Source organism: Equus przewalskii, chromosome 5, assembly GCF_037783145.1.
Source record: "Equus przewalskii isolate Varuska chromosome 5, EquPr2, whole genome shotgun sequence".
Lineage (NCBI taxonomy): Eukaryota > Metazoa > Chordata > Mammalia > Perissodactyla > Equidae > Equus > Equus przewalskii.
The window spans coordinates 74,528,610-74,547,578 of record NC_091835.1 but is presented as its reverse complement, the minus strand read 5'-3'; the positions used below and the strand labels follow the sequence as shown (position 1 = coordinate 74,547,578).

Genomic DNA, 18,969 nt, shown 5'->3' with positions numbered 1-18,969 from the left:
GCTGAGCAAGACGGGGTCTGGAGGGGGGACTAACAAAAGAGGGGTGTGTCGAGGAGGGGACCGACAGAGAAGGAACCCAAGCCTGGTCCGCGTGGGGGCGGGGGCGCGTGTAGACGTCGACTGAGCAGCTCGGTATGCAAATGAGATGCAAAGCAGCATGCAGATAAGTGCAGTGTTTTTTGGCATTTCTCTCCGGTCTTGAGCCCAGCGGAACTAGGCTCCCAGTCCCCAAGCCCTGCTCCGTGACGGGGCCTGGTAGCTGCGTCCAGAGGGGCAGATCTAGGCCGTGGGAGCTGCAGTTATACGGGGCAGTTCGCCAGCTGGGTCAGGCGTGGGAAGGCAGAGGGTTGCTAGGAAAGGAGGCGCAGCGCAGAAGGGCCAGGGCGGGGGCTGGCCCGAGGCGTCCTCCCCTCCGCCCCACCTCCGCATGATACAAAAGGACCTCTGTCTTCGCTACAGCCAGCCGGGAAGGGATCAGGGCAGTGGCTCCTCTACGCTCCCTGGTTCTGTCTGCAAGGGAAACAACACTGTGGCTCGGTGGCTGTCCTCTATCTTCCAGTGTCGGCAAAACCCAAGAATACAGCCAGAGGAAGCCTGAGAATCTGCCCCTAGTCCGCAGGCGCTGCTGCAGCACCCACTTGCTTCGCTTCCAGCGGTGCAGCTCGCGGTGCACCTCGCACGAGCGGAGGCCTGCGGCAGAGGGCCCTTTAAGGGGCGGGGCCAGTGCTTCTCCAGGACCGCCTCCTCTGATTTGACTCAGCGCCGGCTGATCGGGCTCGCGCCTCCGCCAACCGCTTTTTCTTTTTCTTCCCGTCTCTTCCCTGGTGACCCCGGAAGTGGAAGTATGCGTAGCTCGGCGGCCGCGGCGGGGACGGAAGACGGAAGCAGAGCGTGAGCGGGAGGCGGAGCCGGGGGAGCTGCTCTCGTAGCTCCCCCTGGCCCTAGGCCCAGCTGCTCGAGGGGGAGGAGTTACCGCCGCTTTTCGGTAAGTTACCTTCACCCCCTCTACCCAGCCCGAGGGTTCCCGGGTTGTCTCTCTCGGGCAACCCCCCCCAAGCTCCGCCCCCAGGTTTTCTTAAAGGGCCGCACGGTCCCCACCCTTTTCTGGCAGCGTGCGGCCCCCCTTTCCGGCCGTCTTTGCCTTTTTCCCAAGAGTGACCCCAGGACCACACCCTTTGCGGTACCTCTCTCTTGCCCTGATTCAGGATTATAGCTTTCTGGGGAAAGAAGAGTAAGGGGGTTTGGGGTGGGGGAGGGAAGGATCGGGGTTGTGGTTAATGTAGTATTGTCTCATTGCTAGCGGTAATGAATGCCCCAAAAGAACTTGGGAAAACAAGGGAGATGGGTGCATTAAATATATTCTCAATCTAAGATTATTTATTCCTTCTCTTGATCATCCCCACCTTGCTACCTTTGTTACAGGCATCAGAACTTACCATGATGGCTGTGACCTAAAATCCTCAGGAAGCCCCGGGGTTATGGCCCAGAAGTACCCCGGAGAAAGAGGGTTGTGTGGAGCCCACCACAGTGGTGGTGCCTCCCTCAGGACTTTAGGACCCTCTGTGGACCCTGAAATACTTTCATTCTCAGGACTCAGGGACTCAGCGGAGCCTGCTCCTAATGGTACCCGCTGCCTCACAGAGCACTCTAGTCCTAAGTACACACAGCCCCCAAACCCAGCCCACTGGTCGGATCCAAGCCATGGCCCCCCAAGGGGTCCAGGACCCCCTAAGGATGGTGAAGACCCTGATCAGAGTGAGGCATCTTCAGAAGAAGAGTCAGGAGTGGACCAGGAACTCTCAAGAGAGAATGAGGCTGGGTACCAGGCAGATGGGAACCCTTCTTTTCTTTCCATTCCATCTGCTTGCAACTGCCAGGGAACCCCTGGAATCTCTGAAGGGCCTTACTCTGAGGGAGGAGAGAGTTCTTCTAGCAACTTTTGCCACCAGTGTACCTCTCCAGCTTTGGGGGAAGATGAAGAGTTGGAAGAGGAATACGATGATGAAGAACCTCTTAAGTTCCCCAGTGATTTTTCACGTGTGTCCAGTGGAAAGAAACCTCCACCCCGGAGACAGCGGCACCGTGTTCAGGCCAAGGAGGATACTCGGGAGGGTGGTCGCAGAGATCCCAGGTCCCCTGGTCGACATCGGCTGGGCCGGAAACGAAGTCAGGCAGATAAGCGCAGAGGCTTGGGATTGTGGGGAGCAGAGGAACTGTGTCAGCTTGGGCAGGCAGGCTTCTGGTGGCTGATTGAACTGCTGGTATTGGTGGGAGAGTATGTAGAAAGTTGTGGCCATCTCATCTATGCATGCAGGCAGCTGAAAGGCAGTGATCTGGACCTTTTTCGAGTCTGGGTGGGAGTCTGGGCAAGGCGGCTGGGGGGCTGGGCCCAGGTGATGTTCCAATTTCTGAGCCAGGGGTTTTGCTGTGGGGCAGGGCTGCTCACCCGTTTTCTTAGGCTACTGGGTGCTTTGCTGCTCCTGGCTCTGGCCCTCTTGTTGGGCTGTCTACAGTTGGGCTGGCGGTTTCTGGTGGGATTGGGTGACCGGTTAGGCTGGAGGGGTAAAGCCACCTGGCTCTTCTCTTGGCTGGATTCTCCCACCTTGCAACATTGCCTGGTTCTGCTGAGAGACAGCAGGCCATGGCAGCAGCTGGTGAGAATAGTTCAATGGGGTTGGCTGGAGTTGCCTTGGGTCAAGCAGAGGACTAACAGGCAGGGGAATGCACCTGTAGCTAGTGGGCGCTACTGCCAGCCTGAAGAGGAAGTGGCTCGACTCTTGACTATGGCTGGGGTTCCTGAGGATGAGCTAAACCCTTTCCATGTGTTGGGGGTTGAAACCACAGCATCAGATGTTGAACTGAAGAAGGCCTATAGGCAGCTGGCAGTAATGGTGAGTACCTTTCCTCTCTGTTTCCTGTTCATCTTTTGTTCCCATATTTTATTTTCTCTTGCAGTTTTAGAGAGAGAATAATACAGGGAAGGCAGAGTAGAAAGTCAACCTGAGGCTGAAGAGTAACTTTAATTCTTAAGAGTCATAAAGACTTTCCCCCATGTACTATGGAATCTGACTTTCCCTTCATTTTAAGTTTAGTCATGAAATTCTTTTTCTTAATGAAAAGAAATGAACCTGGTATGTCAGGTGGTGTTGGACTCACTCACCCTGGAATATCCAGGTGAAGTCCCTCTGACTAGGGTGGAGAAGAGGCCTAGTCAGAAAGCCTGTCACTTCCTCCCCTCTGAATAAATGAGGGTGTTTTGAACACGGGGAAATCCATCTATCTGTCCCGGGGAGGCAAGTGTGGACCTAGTGTGGGAAGGTTCAGGGAGCGTATGTGATTATTCCAGGATCAGGTGAAAGAAAACAAGCTGTCTCAAGACCAGCAACCCAGAGTGGGAAAGGGAAGGAAAGTGGAACAGAGATTATAGAGAGGCATATCCATGTGTATGTCACATGGTTGCTTTTATTGATAAGAGGGGTACAGGTGGGAGTTGTGACACACCATATGATTGAGGGAAATGGTTTAATACAAGCATGCAATCACATTGCTACTAGAAGTAGATATTAGGTTGCTATTTTTATATATGATTGTTACTGCTATTCCTGTACAAGTAAAACTATATTACGAATATAAGTTCTGTGTATAAATTACATTGGAGGCCTATTTGACTGAGTGTTTGGAACTGGAATGGTAAAATATCACAGTGTGCAAATTACCTGAACGGTAATTTACCAAATGGTATCATTTGGTAATGATACCAAAGAGGAATGAGCAACCAAAGTTTCCATTAACCATTCAAGGCACACTAAAGTACCAGGCCTGTAACTTATCAGAGGACTAATTAATGAATTTGGTGGGAAATGCATGCCCCTTGGTGGGTAGCATGGGATATTCTTAGAGTGGGGAACAACTGCTTACACTCAAATGGTTACTAATAGTAGAGCTTTTCTCACTTTCATGTCTTTTAGCACACATCCTCTCGTAGGGAATATCATTCTTACAAGAATTCTCATTTTCAACTTACTTTCTTGGAGTAGAGATGTATTTAAGTTCCCCATTCCTCAACACACCTGCCCCACACCCCAAAGTTCTCCCTTGTTCTGGGCCAGAGTATCCGTGGGCTGCTTCTTTTTTTTTTGTGAGGAAGATTAGCCCTGAGCTAACTGCTGCCAATCCTCCTCTTTTTGCTGAGGAAGACTGGCCCTGAGCTAACATCCGTGCCCATCTTCCTCTACTTTATATGTGGGACACCTACCGCAGCATGGCTTGCCAAGCGGTGCCATGTCCACAACCTGGGATGCGAACTGGCGAACCCCGGGCCGCCGGAGCGGAACCTGTGCACTTAACTGCTGTGCCACCAGGCTGGCCCCTGTGGGCTTCTTTTGTAGAACTTCTCACTGCCCTTATTAGGCGCTACAGTGACCATGACTAAAAGGCTGTTCTATAAGCTTGGGAATGTGGGAGATTTAACAGCATTTTGTTTATCTGGCATCGGTCAGGAGACTAGCTTTATCTTTGCATTTTTGGGGAATGAGGATATTATTTGTCTTGGAGACAGGCTGAAAACTGGATAAAAAGCATGTGAGGATCATAATATGCTATTTCATTTATTTCTGGGACAGAAAGGCCAACTATTGTGGGAAGTTTTGAGTAGATATGAGAATTTTCTAGTTAGAAAAGATTGAGTTTGAGGATGTAATATCTTTGGAACTCTTACTTCATGGCTGACAAAGTTAACATCTGAGGGCTTAGGATGCATGTGCCAGGTAGGGCGACCAACCATCCGCATTTGCCTGGGATTGAGGGGTTTCCTGAGACGTGAACTTTCAGTGCTAAAACTGGGACAATCCGAGGTACACTGGAATGGTGGATCACCTTAGTGCCAGATTCTGTGCTATATACTTCACATATATTCTCATTTAATACTCCCAACAATCCATGATATATAAAATATTTTAGGTCATACAGCTAATAAGTAACAGACCTGGGACTTGAACCCAGAGCAATTAATCATTAAGCTATACTGACTCTCTAAAAGGATGGTCAAAGAGAAACCTTTGATATGAGGTTATTTTGACCCAAGATGGGGAGAGGGTTAGAATGGATTTGTCATGAAATCTTTCTCTTGGTAGGTTCATCCTGACAAAAATCGTCATCCCCGGGCTGAGGAGGCCTTCAAGGTTTTGCGGGCAGCTTGGGACATTGTCAGTAACCCTGAAAGGCGGAAGGAATATGAAATGTAAGTTGGAGATGTGAAATTGTCAGGTGGGGTAAATGAAGAAGCTTCAATAGCAGATTCCCTCGAATTGAGGATGGAGGCTCTCTGACGTGGAGAGAACTGAGGTTGCTTGTCTTTCTAGCTGACCAGGGGCCTCAGGAGGCCAATAGCTCTGTCTCCCTTTGTCCCTCGCTCAATACCCTTTGACTTACAAAGCCTTTCTTCTCTCAGGAAACGAATGGCAGAGAATGAGCTGAGCCGGTCAGTGAATGAGTTTCTGTCCAAGCTGCAAGATGACCTCAAAGAGGCAATGAATACTATGATGTGCAGCCGATGCCAGGGAAAGCATAGGTATGACACAGGACAGGAATGGTATAGCCACAGCTTAGAGATTGGGTAGCCAAACACCTTCCTTGTGAGTATTATTGGTAGTTATGGGATACACATGGTGAATAAAAAGACCCTGAGGTTTCTACTTTTGCTATATTGTCAGTAGATTTGGGATTTGAATTAGCAGTAAAAAAAAAAAAAAAAAAAGATATTTTTAGCTTTAAGATAGAAGGTTGAGGGCAGAGTGTACATAGGCATATGTAACAATTGAGTGGAGATAATTTTAGATGTTTCATCCATATTTGTCAGTAATGATGAGACTCTGGTAATGCCCTGGGCTTGACAATTAAGAACTGTCCTTTTTTTGGGTTGCAGGAGGTTTGAAATGGACCGGGAACCTAAGAGTGCCAGATACTGTGCTGAGTGTAATAAGCTGCATCCTGCTGAGGAAGGAGACTTTTGGGCAGAGTCAAGCATGTTGGGCCTCAAGATCACCTACTTTGCGCTGATGGATGGAAAAGTGTATGACATCACAGGTAAGCTTCTGTCCTCTAGAAATATGGACTCATAAATGCTCAAAACTGTGATGTTTTGGCTGATTATTTCTCATGCTTGCAGAGTGGGCTGGATGCCAGCGTGTGGGAATCTCCCCAGATACTCACAAAGTTCCCTATCACATCTCCTTTGGTTCTCGGATTCCAGGCACCAGTGGGCGGCAGAGGTAGGTGGTATTTCTTTCAATAATCTATCTACTATTCTAGCTCTGAATATGGTTTCAGGTGACATGCTGTTTAGGACACCTAGGTGTCTTACTCTCTAAGAATTTTGGCAACTAACTCAGTAGATCTTTAACTTAGGTATAAATAGGTAACATAGGTAACCAAGTGACCCTTAATATCTCTTGCCTCATTGTTCTTTCTGTTTTCCTCTCAGAGCCACCCCAGATGCCCCTCCTGCTGACCTTCAGGATTTCTTAAGCCGGATCTTTCAAGTACCCCCCGGCCAGATGTCTAATGGGAACTTCTTTGCAGCTCCTCAGCCTGGCCCTGGGGCCACTGCAGCCGCCAAGCCCAACAGCACAGTACCCAAGGGAGAAGCCAAACCGAAGCGGCGGAAGAAAGTGAGGAGGCCCTTCCAACGTTGACACCCCTTCTCTTCTTTCCTCAAATCAATGTCAGGGAGTCAAAAGGGCTGTGTACAGCACAGGATGGAGTTTGATTTGTTTATTTTTAAATATTTAAAAAAGGGAAAATTGTAAGCTCAAATTGTTCACTCAGTACTTGTAGGAAGCCCCGGAACCACTCTCCCTCCTCCACCAGCACCCAGGAACTGAATCTTGTCTTCTGACAATACCAAAGAAATAGGGGGTGGCCAGAGCAAAGAACCGAGGGCCTGGACCTGGGCTGGACAGTATCCCCCATAGTAGTGTGGGAAATTTCCCTGGGGTCTGTATGCCTTTGTCTTGTCTTTTGCTTCTAGAGCAGATGACACTTTCCCCCTCTTTTTAAACTATCTTATTTCTTGACCCATTTCAGAAGGGAGTCCCTTCCTTTACCCCAGTATACTAGTTAAAAGACAGAACAAGAAAGCACGTAGCCCTAATTTTAGGAGATATTTAGAGTTCAGGGAGTGGGAACTCTGAATTTTTCCTCTGACTTTCACCATTGTGGGTAATCACCCAACTTCATGCTTGTTGCTGCAGGGATGGCCAAACTAGTAATTTTTAAAAAGCGACTCATGCCCTCTGCCCTTGGGTGAGGGGGATGGATAAAGGGGCTCCCAGCAGCACCCTTATGATCCAAGGGTTTGTATTTTTTTAAGTTTGTTCATATTTGTATGTACATATATATTTAAAGCCAGGGGATTATCTTTCTATAAATATATAACTGGCAACCTGTATCTTCCCTCTCTTCTTTGCCCATATAGCTTGAGCCCTTTTTCTCATTTGAGTATCCTTTCCCTACTAAGTGTTAGCTGAGAGTGAAGGCCACCTCCTACTGGACCAAGGGAGAGGGGGTAAAAAAAAAAATACCTTAAACAAGTTTTGTACAGTAAGTCACTGTTCCATCTTTCTTCCCCAGTCTTATGAGGACATCTTCCTACCCTTCTGCTGACCAAATTGTAGCCATATCTGAAAAAAAATGATCTTTATTATAAGGAAAATACACAGCAAAATAGAGCTGGAAGGTGGTGGGGGTGGAAGCTATGGAAAAACTTAATCACCAAACAAGCTGCCCAAACATGGCTTCCTGCTGCAGATGAGAATGATTTGGCTCTTACCTCACCTGTCTTTCCTGATTCAAAGAAACCTGTTCCTAGCAGGGCTGGGCCCAGGGAGCTGCTTTATTCTAATCTTTTCTCTTCCTGGGAGTTTGTGAAAGGTTGTATAGTTCTCAGGCTTTCGAGATAGAGAAGACAGCATGGAGAAGGGAAGGATGTTGTAGCCCTTTGTTCCCAACGTCGTCCCCAGCCCCATCCCTCAGTATTTGTTGATGCCAAAGAGACGAACCCCGTGGAACTGGGGCAACTTAGGCAGCAGTACGCTGAGCAATGAGGCTGTGTTGATGAGGAAGTGAACAGCATCATACTTGGTGTAGAAGCTGGCCAGGAGGTAGCTGTGGAGAGAAGAAATATGTTGAGTGAAGTTGGCCTTCCCTATCCATATTCATGCCTTTCCAGTGACTTTTTCTATTTTAAATGACCAGTTTTACTGCGTGTAGTCCTAGGATATCTGAAATATTCCAGCTCCAGTAACAGTATTTACTTTGGGGTTGGGGAGATGATCAGATAGCACCTTTAACTGGAGATTTATAAGTTAGTTTGTGTGTTTTTTAACTGTTAATGACATGGGCAAATGACAGCTGAAGCAGTTTCAGCCTGTATGAGCGTGCTCTTTGCTTCCACTCCCCACAGTCAGTTTTCACAGATTTACATCAGTTCTACCTTTATTCACTTCTTTTGGAAGTGTAAAATTACTTGGTTTTACTTGGCATTTTATCTTTTCTTAGGCCCTTCTGCATTCCCCTACCACCACGGAAGCAGCAAGGAATGCATACCACAGTATCTTCAAAGGGTCTGAGTAGTCTGCTTTTCTAAAGCTTCCCTGTGGGCCTTTATACCTGGCTCTTGGAGCATCTCCCATATCTCCCCCTGGACTCACAGTATAATAGGAGAGATGCTGAGGAATTTGCGGGAAGAGGTAAACTGGAGCCCGTAGTCCATCTGTTCCCAGTATGTCAGTAGCCGAGCCTTTCCTTGGTCAGGGGTTTCAAAGGGTGTCCCTTTCACCGTATGTAGGAAGACATACATAGCCTGGGAGGAGGGAAGGGGGCAGAAGGTAGTCCTTCAGCCAAAGAATTATGCTAAGATCCCAAAAGGAAGACATAAATCCCCAAGTAATTGACAGTTTTATTGTTTTTGGTTGGGAAAGGCCTAGGGTGGGTATAAGGGCATGGTTTAGTGCTCACCAAGTTATGGATGACGTTGGTCAGGGTCCAGACAACAGGAATGCTGAAGAAAGGGATGCTGAGTAGAACCACATGCAGCAGTCCTACCAAGATGGTGTACGCCAGCCAGATGCCCCGGCTATTCATCACTCGAGTGTTGGGGTTTACTTCGCTGTGTGCCACCCCCACATTCATCCTACCACAGTGGGGGTTCAGGCAGGAGTCCAACTCAGTTTCCTCTCACCCCCTCTTTGAGTTTGTTCCCGAAACTGTCTTCTGAATGACCAAAATCCCTTGAACTCTATTGGAATGAAAGAACTCCCCCATCATGCACAAAGGAAAAACTGAAGACTTGGGGAAAAAACTTAAACGGCAAGAGTCCTCTCTGCATTTTAGAGAGACAATGGTAACTTTTACTCTGATCTTTACACTTCAACTGTAACTTGAAGGAAAAGCCTAAGCTTGGGGCACCTGCTTCAAGGAGCAAAAGAAACAGAAGTATCTCACTTTACTTTCCTGAAAAAGTTAATAAGGAATCATGAGAGGTTACATACACCCAGAATTGCAGAAGAGGGTCATAGGACACAATCAAGGAACCACTGAGGAGGGGCGCAGGGATAAAGCTACTTCTAATCCCCACCTTTTCCTCTGGGGCTTGCCCCTCCTGTGTCATCCCCTTGGCATGTAAGCAAGCAGCCAGCGTCCCAATTCCTTCTGTCGAGAAAGCCTGGGCGCTGCAAGAATTTGACCAAGGCTTTTGGATAGGAAGGGACCTGAGCTCAGTGTCGCGAGAGATGGAGCCCTAGCCCCGACTCCAGCGGCGGCTCTGGTCGTCCGAACTTGGCCCTTTAAAATCGTGCTAGCTCTAAAGTTGATGATGCCTAGTTAGGAAGCCGCTCTCGCCCGCCCCTCTCTACCTAAAATTCCCTAAACCCTAGTGCTGAACCCGCCCCGTACACCTCCCAGCTTCCCTCTCTCGTTCGTCGGCTCCCCTCAGGGGTCTCTTCAGCGCCTCTCTCGGTATTTAGTTCGCCGCCGCTCCTCGCCCCCGCCCCCTGTGCCTCCCATCGTTTTTCTCGGCGCCCCTTTCCAGCCTCCCGGCAGCCCCTACCTGCCAGGTACAGAAGCCCTTCCAGCCTGGGGCGCGGCGCTCGCTTTCACACCTGTGGTCTCCAGGAAGCAGCCGCCCTTGTCTATCTGCGCTGTCCCGATTGGTGGAGCAGAATCAGCGCTGCCGCCACCCATTGGCTGGCGGTCTCCGATGGAGACGCACAATTGGCCGCCACTTCCGTCGTTCGGAAGGTGCAGAACCCGCCCTTCTCTCTGTCCCACCTTCTGAGAGAGGTGGGGAGAGCTGCTTAGAGGAGTGAGAGCGACGCCAGCTGTTGGCTAATGGGGAGAGTTGATGGCCTGAGGTGGGAGTAAGAGTGGCAGCGATTGGTCGGCCGTGGCTGGCCGCGCCCCGGCGGGAGCTCCTGGAGGCGGAGGCAGCGGTGGGGGCCCGGCGGAGTGGAGGGGTAACAAGATGGCGGCGGAGACGGTGGAGCTCCACAAGCTGAAGGTAGCGGGAAGGGGGAAGGGCTGGGCTGGGCTCTCCGGGGACGGAATTCCGCCGGTGGCTTGCGCCTTTTCCTCCGTGTTCTCTTTCCGGGCTTTCTCACTGCGTTTTCCGGCTCCCGCCGTAGTTCTTTTATTTTGTGCCTCCCATTTTTCCCATCCGCCTTCCCTAATTCCCCATTTCTCCTCACGGCAGTGTCTTGTTATTCCGGCTCCTTTCTTCGTGTCGTCCGTCACCTTTCCCCACCGGGTGGTGCAAGTGCCTTCAACCTGTTATCCTCCGTCCTCGTTTCTCGTCGGAGCTGCATTACGTCAGTGGTCCCCTCCTCTTTGCCCCACGCCGGACCCAGCGCCCCATTTTCTTCCCCGGCTTGATGCTTTCCTGTCTGCTGTCCGAAGCTGGGATTCCCGTTAGCACACGATGGCACCTTTGTGTTTTCTATCTCTGTGAGTCTCAAACGTGATCCAGAAAATGCTTCCGCTCCTTTTTTCAGGCGGGGTTGCGCCCCCGGGGCGAACTTTGAAACCTGAGGAGAGGCCTCGGAAGATAGGCCTCCGCGTGGAAGCCTGGGTTTCGGAGCCCTTAGAGTTAGGAGAGGCACGCATCCCGCCGACGGCAGAGTTTTTCTCTCACGCGGTTCTCCGTCCGCCGGCCTCCCCCGCCGCGCCCCCTGCCAGACAGACAACTCGCCCAGAGCTGGGATAGTTTGGAAAAACATTGCCAAGGTTAGGGTTCTCTCTGTCCCGTTTCATTTCGCGCACGGACCCTGCATCTGTTGGTGTCTCCACTGGGTGACACTCTTAACCACAGAAGCCGTTGTAAGTTGTGTCTTTTGAGAATCTTGGTAGCTTTCTCACATTTAGATACTTATTCTCCTGGAAGAGAAAACTAGTTTCTTTTAGGGTGAATTAAGAGAATATCTTGATTAGTTGTTTATTTGTGGTTTCACAAGTAGTTTTCCCATCGCATGTTTTGGTCATGTTTTGGTCACATCGTTCTGGCGACCTTGGACAAACCAGGCTGTTTTAGCCTAATCCGAAAACTGATCCTTTGGAGCTTGATGAGCTTAAAAAAAAACGTGTAGGGAGAGATCCTTTTAGTCACTTATTGGTTGACACCAATTAGCCTTTCTGTGAAAGCTGATAGATTTCTTACTCTTGGATTCTAAATTATGCTAGTGGGTTTTTGTGTTATCTTGGAGTTCCTGTTAAGTTAGTTGTACTGAAATGTGTAGATTACATCAGTAGTCTCTTAATATCACAATAAGTAAAAAAACCTGAGCAGTCACCTCCATTATATGTATGGTACTTACATAAATTATGTACTGCCATCTTGTTGTCTATTTTATAAAAGATATACATAAAAGGAATTTTTGAATGAATAAGGAAATATGAGTAGAAGATCTAATGTTTTCTTCCAATTAATCCCATTTTTGAAACTCCTGAGGTAAGTCACCAGTCTTGTGACTTACATTTATGGATTTTGTGTTGGTTTGTGGAGTTCCTCCTTCCATGAAATCTGCATTTGTCAGGTCTGTATTTGTTTTTATGTGTGTGTGTGTGAGGAAGATTGGCCCTGAGCTAACATTGGTTGCCAATCTTCCTCTTTTTTTTTCCCTCCTCAAAGTCCCCCAGTACACAGTTCCATATCCTAGTTGTAAGTCCTTCTAGTTCTATATGGGAGGCCCCCACAGCATGGCTTGATGAGCAGTGCTAGGTCTGTGCCCAGGATTGGAACTGGCCAACACCCCTGGCCGCCACAGTGCAGCGTGCAAGCTTAACCACTTAGCCATGGGGCCGGCCCCTTAAATTTGATTTTGATTGGATAATGTCCCTTGACCTGATTTCAGGTGTTATAGACTGAGAGAGCATGAGGCACTCCTGACAGCCTGAAGAGGATTCACTCTTTTAATCACTTTTGCTTGTCTTTGCTTTTTCTCTAGAGCACTTCTTAACCTTTTGGAGGTCACAGATATCTTTGAAACTCTCATGAAAGGTATGGACCCTCTCCCCAGAAAAAGGCCTTTACACATACTTTGCATGTGATTTGAGGGGCTTCATAAAACTACCTTGTAACTCTGAGGCGTCCGTAGACCTCTGGTTAAGAACCCATGCCTTTAATTTTGACTTTTAGGACAGTTAACGTTTAGTTCCACTGTTGATCTTGATGGAGTGATCCTGAGTTTGGGGTTGACTTAGGGTTTTATCTTTTTTTAAAAAAAGTCTTTCCATTCTTACAAAGAGAATTGGCATTAGTAGGGTTCTCAGAGGAAAGGAACAAACTTTGAAGTAGGAAGGAAAAATATCGTCTATTTGAATTGATACATAAGTCCACATCAACTGCAAATTTCTGATGATTCTGTAGAAATGCAGTTATTCTAACACAGTTGGAAAGAGACTGAATTGTGGGTGAAGATGCCTTGAACTGTAATAGTGCCAGATCTCCAGTCAATGGTGCCAAAAGGGACTACTGCAGAGGAGAGAGCCACAGGGGTGTACTAGTGTCACACTGTTGAGAACAGTGAGACATTTGTAATATCGAAGCATAAAGTGCGTATATGTAAGTGGTTGAAGATCAGAAAGGAAAGTGGGCGAACTGTGTGACTATAAAGAGAGATTGGAGTGATATTGAAAAGGGGCTTCTAAGTTGTGTAAGGCATTCAGTGTTTGTCATGTAGGCAGGAGGTGGGGCGCCTTTGGAAATCTGAAAGGGGGAGCTGACATGATCAGTTTTTGTTCTTCTGGCCGTGCAGAGGATGGGGTCTGGAGAGGGAGAGATTTCACCAGTTAGATTTTTATTGTAGTGGTCACTCCCCTGCTTAAAACCTTTTAGTTATATCCCTGCCAATCTCTTCAGCTTAGTTTCTCACAGTCCAACCACAGTGGCTTTATTTTATTTCGTTCCTTAGAATGGCTGTGTTCATTAATTGCTGACACTTAGATAGCATTTACTATGTGGCAAGCACTGGTCAAAGCTATTTACATACATTAACTGATTTAATTCTCACAGTAACCCTATAAGATGGCTCTATTATCCCCATTTCAAAATGAGAAAAACAGAATCTCAGAGAGATTAACTGAGTAACTTGCTCTAAGTAGCACAGCTAAGGGGTGGCTCGGATCTGGGCAGTCTGTCTCCAGAATTCATTTTCTTAATTGCTATGTACTACTGCCTCTCCTTACTTCAGAATCCAGAACTTTTAACACGTGCTTTTAGCTACAGTGCTCCTCCTACCTCCATCTTCCACACCTTTGTCTACCTAACTACTAGTTGCCCTTCAGGTATCAGTCAAACATCACGTACCCAAGAAACCCTTCAGTGGGATAGGTTCTCCCTATCTACGCACATGGTCAGAGCACTTTTATAGGACTCTGTATTTTTTTAGTCAGTTAAACATTATGTATATAATTAGTGATTACCTTGTTTCCCTACTAGATTGTAAGTTTCATGTGGTCAGGAACTCTTTGTTTTGCTTATGATTGTTTCCCTGTATGTAAGATAATGCTTGACACGCAATGAGTACTTAATAGTTATTTGTCAAGTGAATAAACTTAGTAAGACCTGAAATAATATAGTGGTTGTTAGAATGAGAATGAATTTGAAAGAAATTTGGGATATAGAATTGTAAGTATTTATAGATCAGTTGGATGTGGGAGGAATAAAAGATGACTGCAAGATTTAAGTAGTGATACCTTTGGTCTAGGTTGGGAGGAAGAGGAGAAGCCAGTTTTGTGCAGGAGAGAAGATTAAGTTCAGTTTTGGGCTTAAGTGTCTTTGAGACAGGCTCTTGGAGATATGTAGTAGTCAGTTGGAAATGTGGGTTTCCTGCTCAAGAGCTGAGAGCTAATAATAAAGGTTTGAGACTTTTTAAAAAAATATTTATGGAATGCTTACCATGTGCCAGCTACCATAGGTGCTGGGGATACAGCAGTGAACAAAGCAGACAAAATTCTTACTGTCATGGAGCTTATACTTTACTGGGGGAAGGCACAATAAGTAAATAAGCTTTATAGTATGTCAAATAGTGGTAAGGTCTATGGCGAAAAAGAGGAAGGGGGATAGGGAGTACAGTGGGAAGAAGGACATTGTAATTTTAAATAGAGTGACTAGGGAAAGCCTCATCGAGAAGGTGATGTTTAAGCAAAGACGTTAAGGAGGTGAAGGAGTGAGCCTTGTGCAAAGTGTTATAGGAGGACTTTATAGGTGATCATTAGGACTCCGGCTTTTACCCTTGATGAGAGAGGAAACCAGTGATGGATTTTTGAATAGAAGAATGACATGTTCTGACTTAAATTTTCACACTTGACTACTTTGTGGGGGGGGGGGGTGGCGCATGAGAGCAGTGTCAGCACCTTGGTATTTAAGATTGGGCTTAGAGAGACCTGAGCTGGCATATTGGCTCTACTATTTTCTAGCTGTGGATTTTTTTAAGCAAATTATTGAATCTCTTTAGCCCTCATCTTCTTAATTTATAAAATGGTGGTATAATACCAACCACATAAGCTTGTTGTAAGGATTAAATGAGTTGTAAGGAAAGTACTTCCAAGTACTTAGCCCTTTGCCTGGCATGTATTAGTACATGAAAATGAATTTGAGTTCCTATTGTATGAAATGTTATAAAGAGTTAAAACGTCTCTGCTCTCAAATGAGTTTACTGACCAGATCGAGAGATAACAGATGAATCAAAATTCAAGATTAGTAAACTAGAAGAAATCATAAGGCAATGACTGATTAATGTCAAATGTATTCTGTGGTCAACTGATCTGTCTTTTCTCTGTAGGTTGGATGGGTAGAATAGAAAATGCCTTATTGATACTGAAAAATAAGATTTTTAGAATTAATTTTTGAATAGGTAATTCATGCACAAGTTCACAGTTCTAAAGGTACCAAAGGGTGTATGGTAAAAAGTTTCCCTCCTACACTTCTCCTCAACAAGCTGCTGCTTCCCAGATTCAACCAGTAACAGATAAGTATCAATTTATCTATTTCTTGTCTAGGCATCTTGTGTATATACATCATATGAGGTGGAGTATATGTGTGCATGTGCGTATTATTTTTTACATTAATGTTAGTATTCTGTATACAATGTTCTATAATTTAGTTTTTTTAAATAGCCTTATGGAGATATAATTCACACAATGTACCTTGCTTTTTTTAAATATGTTCTTTTAGGGGGCTGGCCCCGTGGCTGAGTGGTAAAGTTTGTGCATTCCGCTTTGGCGGCCCGGGGTTTCGCCAGTTCAGATCCTGGGTGCAGACCTAGCACTGCTCATCAAGCCATGCTGAGGCGGCGTCCCACACAGCACAACCAGAAGGATCTACAACTAGACTATACAACTATGTACTGGGTGGCTTTGGGGAGAAGAAGAAGAAGGAAAAAAAAAATTAAAAAACAGACTTTAAAATCAATCAATCACTTAATCAATATGTTCTTTTAAAATATTTTAAAGTCAAATGCATATAAAAAGGGGTAAAATTTGATATTATAAGTTAGTTCTTATTTCAGGCTTTGAAAGGTTTTTGTTCTATTAACGTAATTGTACCGAAATGAAATGTGGGAAAAGAAATGACTTCATTTTCAGCTATTTTTTGTTTTTACTCATCTATTTCCCTTTTGAAGTAATGTTCAAGTATATGAGCAGAACCCACAATATAATACCTGAAGTAGTACAACAATATATAAAAACTGTGTGTGACATTCTCATTTGACCAGAGAGGGGATGTGTAGGTACTGAGAAGACTGCTGAATGAGCCAGAGCCCTGAGGTTAGGGACTGGAGCCTGTGGGGGCTGAGATTTCAGTGACCAGAGGCAATGGCTAGGTCAGTGGTCAGCAGTGATGGGTGCTCTCCACACTAAACAACCAATTGTACCAGTCAGTCAGCTCCAAGTCTAGATCAGACCATACTAGATCAGCATCCTATGCAAAAACTGTCACTGGCTGTCCATTTTCCTGTTATCTGGAAATTTTTGTAAACTTTTGCCTATATCTAGGCACAATTTTGGAGAAGGGAGGAACAACTCTATTAGAGTTGAACTTTGAATTGCCTGAATATTTACCAAAAGATGTTGCTTAAACCCAAGGGATCGGGGCGGGGGGGGGGGGGGTGGAGGAATGGAAGCTTCTGAGGGAAGATTAGGAATTACAGGAAATAAAGCAGCTATAGTGCTTTGTAAAGAAACAACCAACACCCTCCAAACCCCCCCCCCCCCACATATATACATATACACATACTACAAATGATATGTTTAAAATGTTAGGTGATCTCTAAGTACTGGGGTTAGAAAAGACTTATTTTCCTCTATATTTTTCAGAATTTTTAAACTATTCTACAGTGAACATAATACTTTTATAACAAACCAAGAGAAGTTTTTAAAGTGTAACTGAAATCAAAAGACTTGTTCTCCAGGAAGCTGAAAGAAAATAAAGTGCCAACGTGGGAAAGATTGAGATTCTTACTTAAGAAATAGACCTTAGGATCACTTAGAGTCTAGATTCTAGATTACTACTATTCAAGGTATGGTCTGCAGGCATGTGCTGGTCCATGAACCATCTGTTTGTTACTGGTTAGCGATGAGATAAGTAAAAAAAATTGAGTAAGCTTTTAGAAACCTATAGCAGTTTGACATCACTGCTTCATCCAAGTGCATCATCATTTTTCTAGTGACTGGTTTTTATTTTTTTTTTTTACAAAAGCATCAGTCCATGACCTGGTTGGAATATTGTAAAAAGTCAGCAACCCTGTCAGCCTACCTCTTTAAAGTTTATTGATTTGTGAAATTCAGAAATATGAGAAGAAATGATTCTGTCTAATCTTGTGTCTAATCCTTGATGCAGTGTCAGTATCTAACACTTATAAAGTGCTGACTAGCTGCCAAGTACTATTCTAAATGCTTTACAAATATTTGCTGGCTTAATCTTCATAACAATGCTATGCTATAGGTGCTGTTGCATTATCCCCATTTCAAGGGAAACTGAGGCACAGAGAGGTTAAGTTACTCACCCAAAGTTACACAGCTGTAAATGGTTAAGCTGGAATTTGAACCCAGGTAGTCTGACTTAAGAGGCCATGTTATGCTGTGCAGCCACTCCATACTTTTAGTGGGTTTACTTAGCATGTTTCTCAGTAGAGGGTGCTGTTGGCTTGTTGAGCAGGACACTTCTCCACACAGTATCCCTTCCTGCCTGCCCCACTCACTCAATGCCCCATCTGCCCAATCATTGTGGAGGAAGAAAAGCTCTCCTCTCCATTTCCAAATCCTCCCTTGATTGAAAACCTTCTAGAGATGCCCAGCATATTCCCTTAAAAGTTGTAAAGTTCTTTCTTCTATAGGAATATGCTTTCTAACTTCTACTGGGTGGTCTTAGATCTGTACTTCAAAACTGGTATTCTTTCAGGCCAAACATCTACTTGTGTATTGGTCTGCATATAGGATTTCTGGAGCATTTTTTTCCCTGCCTCTTTTCCTTGGATCAGCATGTCGTTATGCTTCTTAAAATAAGAATCTAATAGAGCCCAGTAAGACTATTACATCATTTAATATAGATTCTATTTTTCAGTTACCCATAAACTAGAATTACTTTGGTGGCAAATCATACTGTTAGCCCTCTTTGTACTTGTAATCATCAAAAACCCTGAGGTCTTTATCCTTTGAGTTACTCTTGAGCCACATCTTCTCATCTGGTTTTTGAATAATTTGTTTTGAATATAAGTGTAGAACTTTATACATACACTTTATTCTTTCTGAATTGAATCTTCATTTTGGCTCATTGTTCTCCCTGAAGAGCATCGCTGCCCCCCTCCCCATTAGTTCTGTCAGTAATCTATCAATTCTTCCTCCTTGTATTATCTGCAAAGTTGATAAACATCTCTGTTATATCTTTAGTCAAATTGCTGGTTTAAAAGTCTTCAATAGGGAGCCAGCCCAGTGGTGTAGTGGTTAAGTGCGCAATAAGTGTGCATGTTGCGCTGCGGCAGCCCCGGGGTTCACCAGTTCAGATCATGAGTGCACACCTTTGCACTGCTTGTCAAGCCATGCTGTAGCGGGTGTCCCACATATAAAGTAGAGGAAGATGGGCACAGACGTTAGCTCAGGGCCAGTCTTCCTTAGCAAAAGGAGGAGGATTGGCAGCAGATGTTAGCTCAGGGCTAATCTTCCTCAAAAAAAGAAAGAAAGAAAATCTTCAAGAGAACTCTCTGGCATGCCATTAGATGTTTTTTTTTCCATTTTGACATAGATCCTTTCATTGATTCACTGTTGACATTAAGCTAGCCAACACATCACCTGATTCTAGGTCAGACTTGTTTGCACGTATATGGTAGATTGTAGTAAAGGATCTGGGAAAATAGATATTAAGAAGAATCTTCTTTTAGATAATTGGAATTTCTACTTAAAGATTCATTCTTTGCTTATACC

The 18,969-nt window shown here is 45.5% G+C and overlaps 3 protein-coding genes across 5 annotated transcripts in view; 2 read left to right on the top strand and 1 right to left on the bottom strand.

Annotated features, from left to right (window-relative positions):
* Positions 1-3: 3 nt before the first annotated feature.
* DNAJC14 (DnaJ heat shock protein family (Hsp40) member C14) lies at positions 4-7,447 on the top strand. Its single transcript, XM_008534188.2, has 7 exons — positions 4-985; positions 1,423-2,891; positions 5,133-5,239; positions 5,450-5,569; positions 5,924-6,084; positions 6,167-6,269; positions 6,482-7,447. The coding sequence occupies exons 2-7, from the start codon at positions 1,479-1,481 to the stop codon at positions 6,690-6,692; spliced, it is 2,115 nt and encodes a 704-aa protein (XP_008532410.1). The 5' UTR covers positions 4-985; positions 1,423-1,478; the 3' UTR covers positions 6,693-7,447.
* Positions 7,448-7,680: 233 nt separating this feature from the next.
* ORMDL2 (ORMDL sphingolipid biosynthesis regulator 2) lies at positions 7,681-10,379 on the bottom strand. 3 transcript variants are annotated; one of them, XM_008534192.2, is made up of 5 exons: positions 10,106-10,198; positions 9,635-9,728; positions 9,016-9,190; positions 8,709-8,860; positions 7,681-8,163 (listed from the first exon to the last, which is right to left on the bottom strand). In XM_008534192.2, the coding sequence occupies exons 3-5, from the start codon at positions 9,187-9,189 to the stop codon at positions 8,028-8,030; spliced, it is 462 nt and encodes a 153-aa protein (XP_008532414.1). In that variant the 5' UTR covers position 9,190; positions 9,635-9,728; positions 10,106-10,198; the 3' UTR covers positions 7,681-8,027. The 3 variants fall into 3 exon arrangements, with proteins under 3 accessions (XP_008532414.1, XP_008532411.1, XP_008532412.1); XM_008534189.2 differs by lacking the exon at positions 9,635-9,728 and having other exon boundaries at positions 10,106-10,379; XM_008534190.2 differs by lacking the exon at positions 9,635-9,728 and having other exon boundaries at positions 9,016-9,295; positions 10,106-10,188.
* Positions 10,380-10,420: 41 nt separating this feature from the next.
* Positions 10,421-18,969, top strand: part of SARNP (SAP domain containing ribonucleoprotein) — a 41,425-nt gene continuing 32,876 nt past the window's right edge. Inside the window, exon 1 of the mRNA XM_008534193.2 lies at positions 10,421-10,555. Within this exon, the coding sequence (XP_008532415.1) occupies positions 10,520-10,555 (36 nt within the window). The 5' untranslated portion in view covers positions 10,421-10,519. The remainder of the gene's footprint in view (positions 10,556-18,969) is intronic.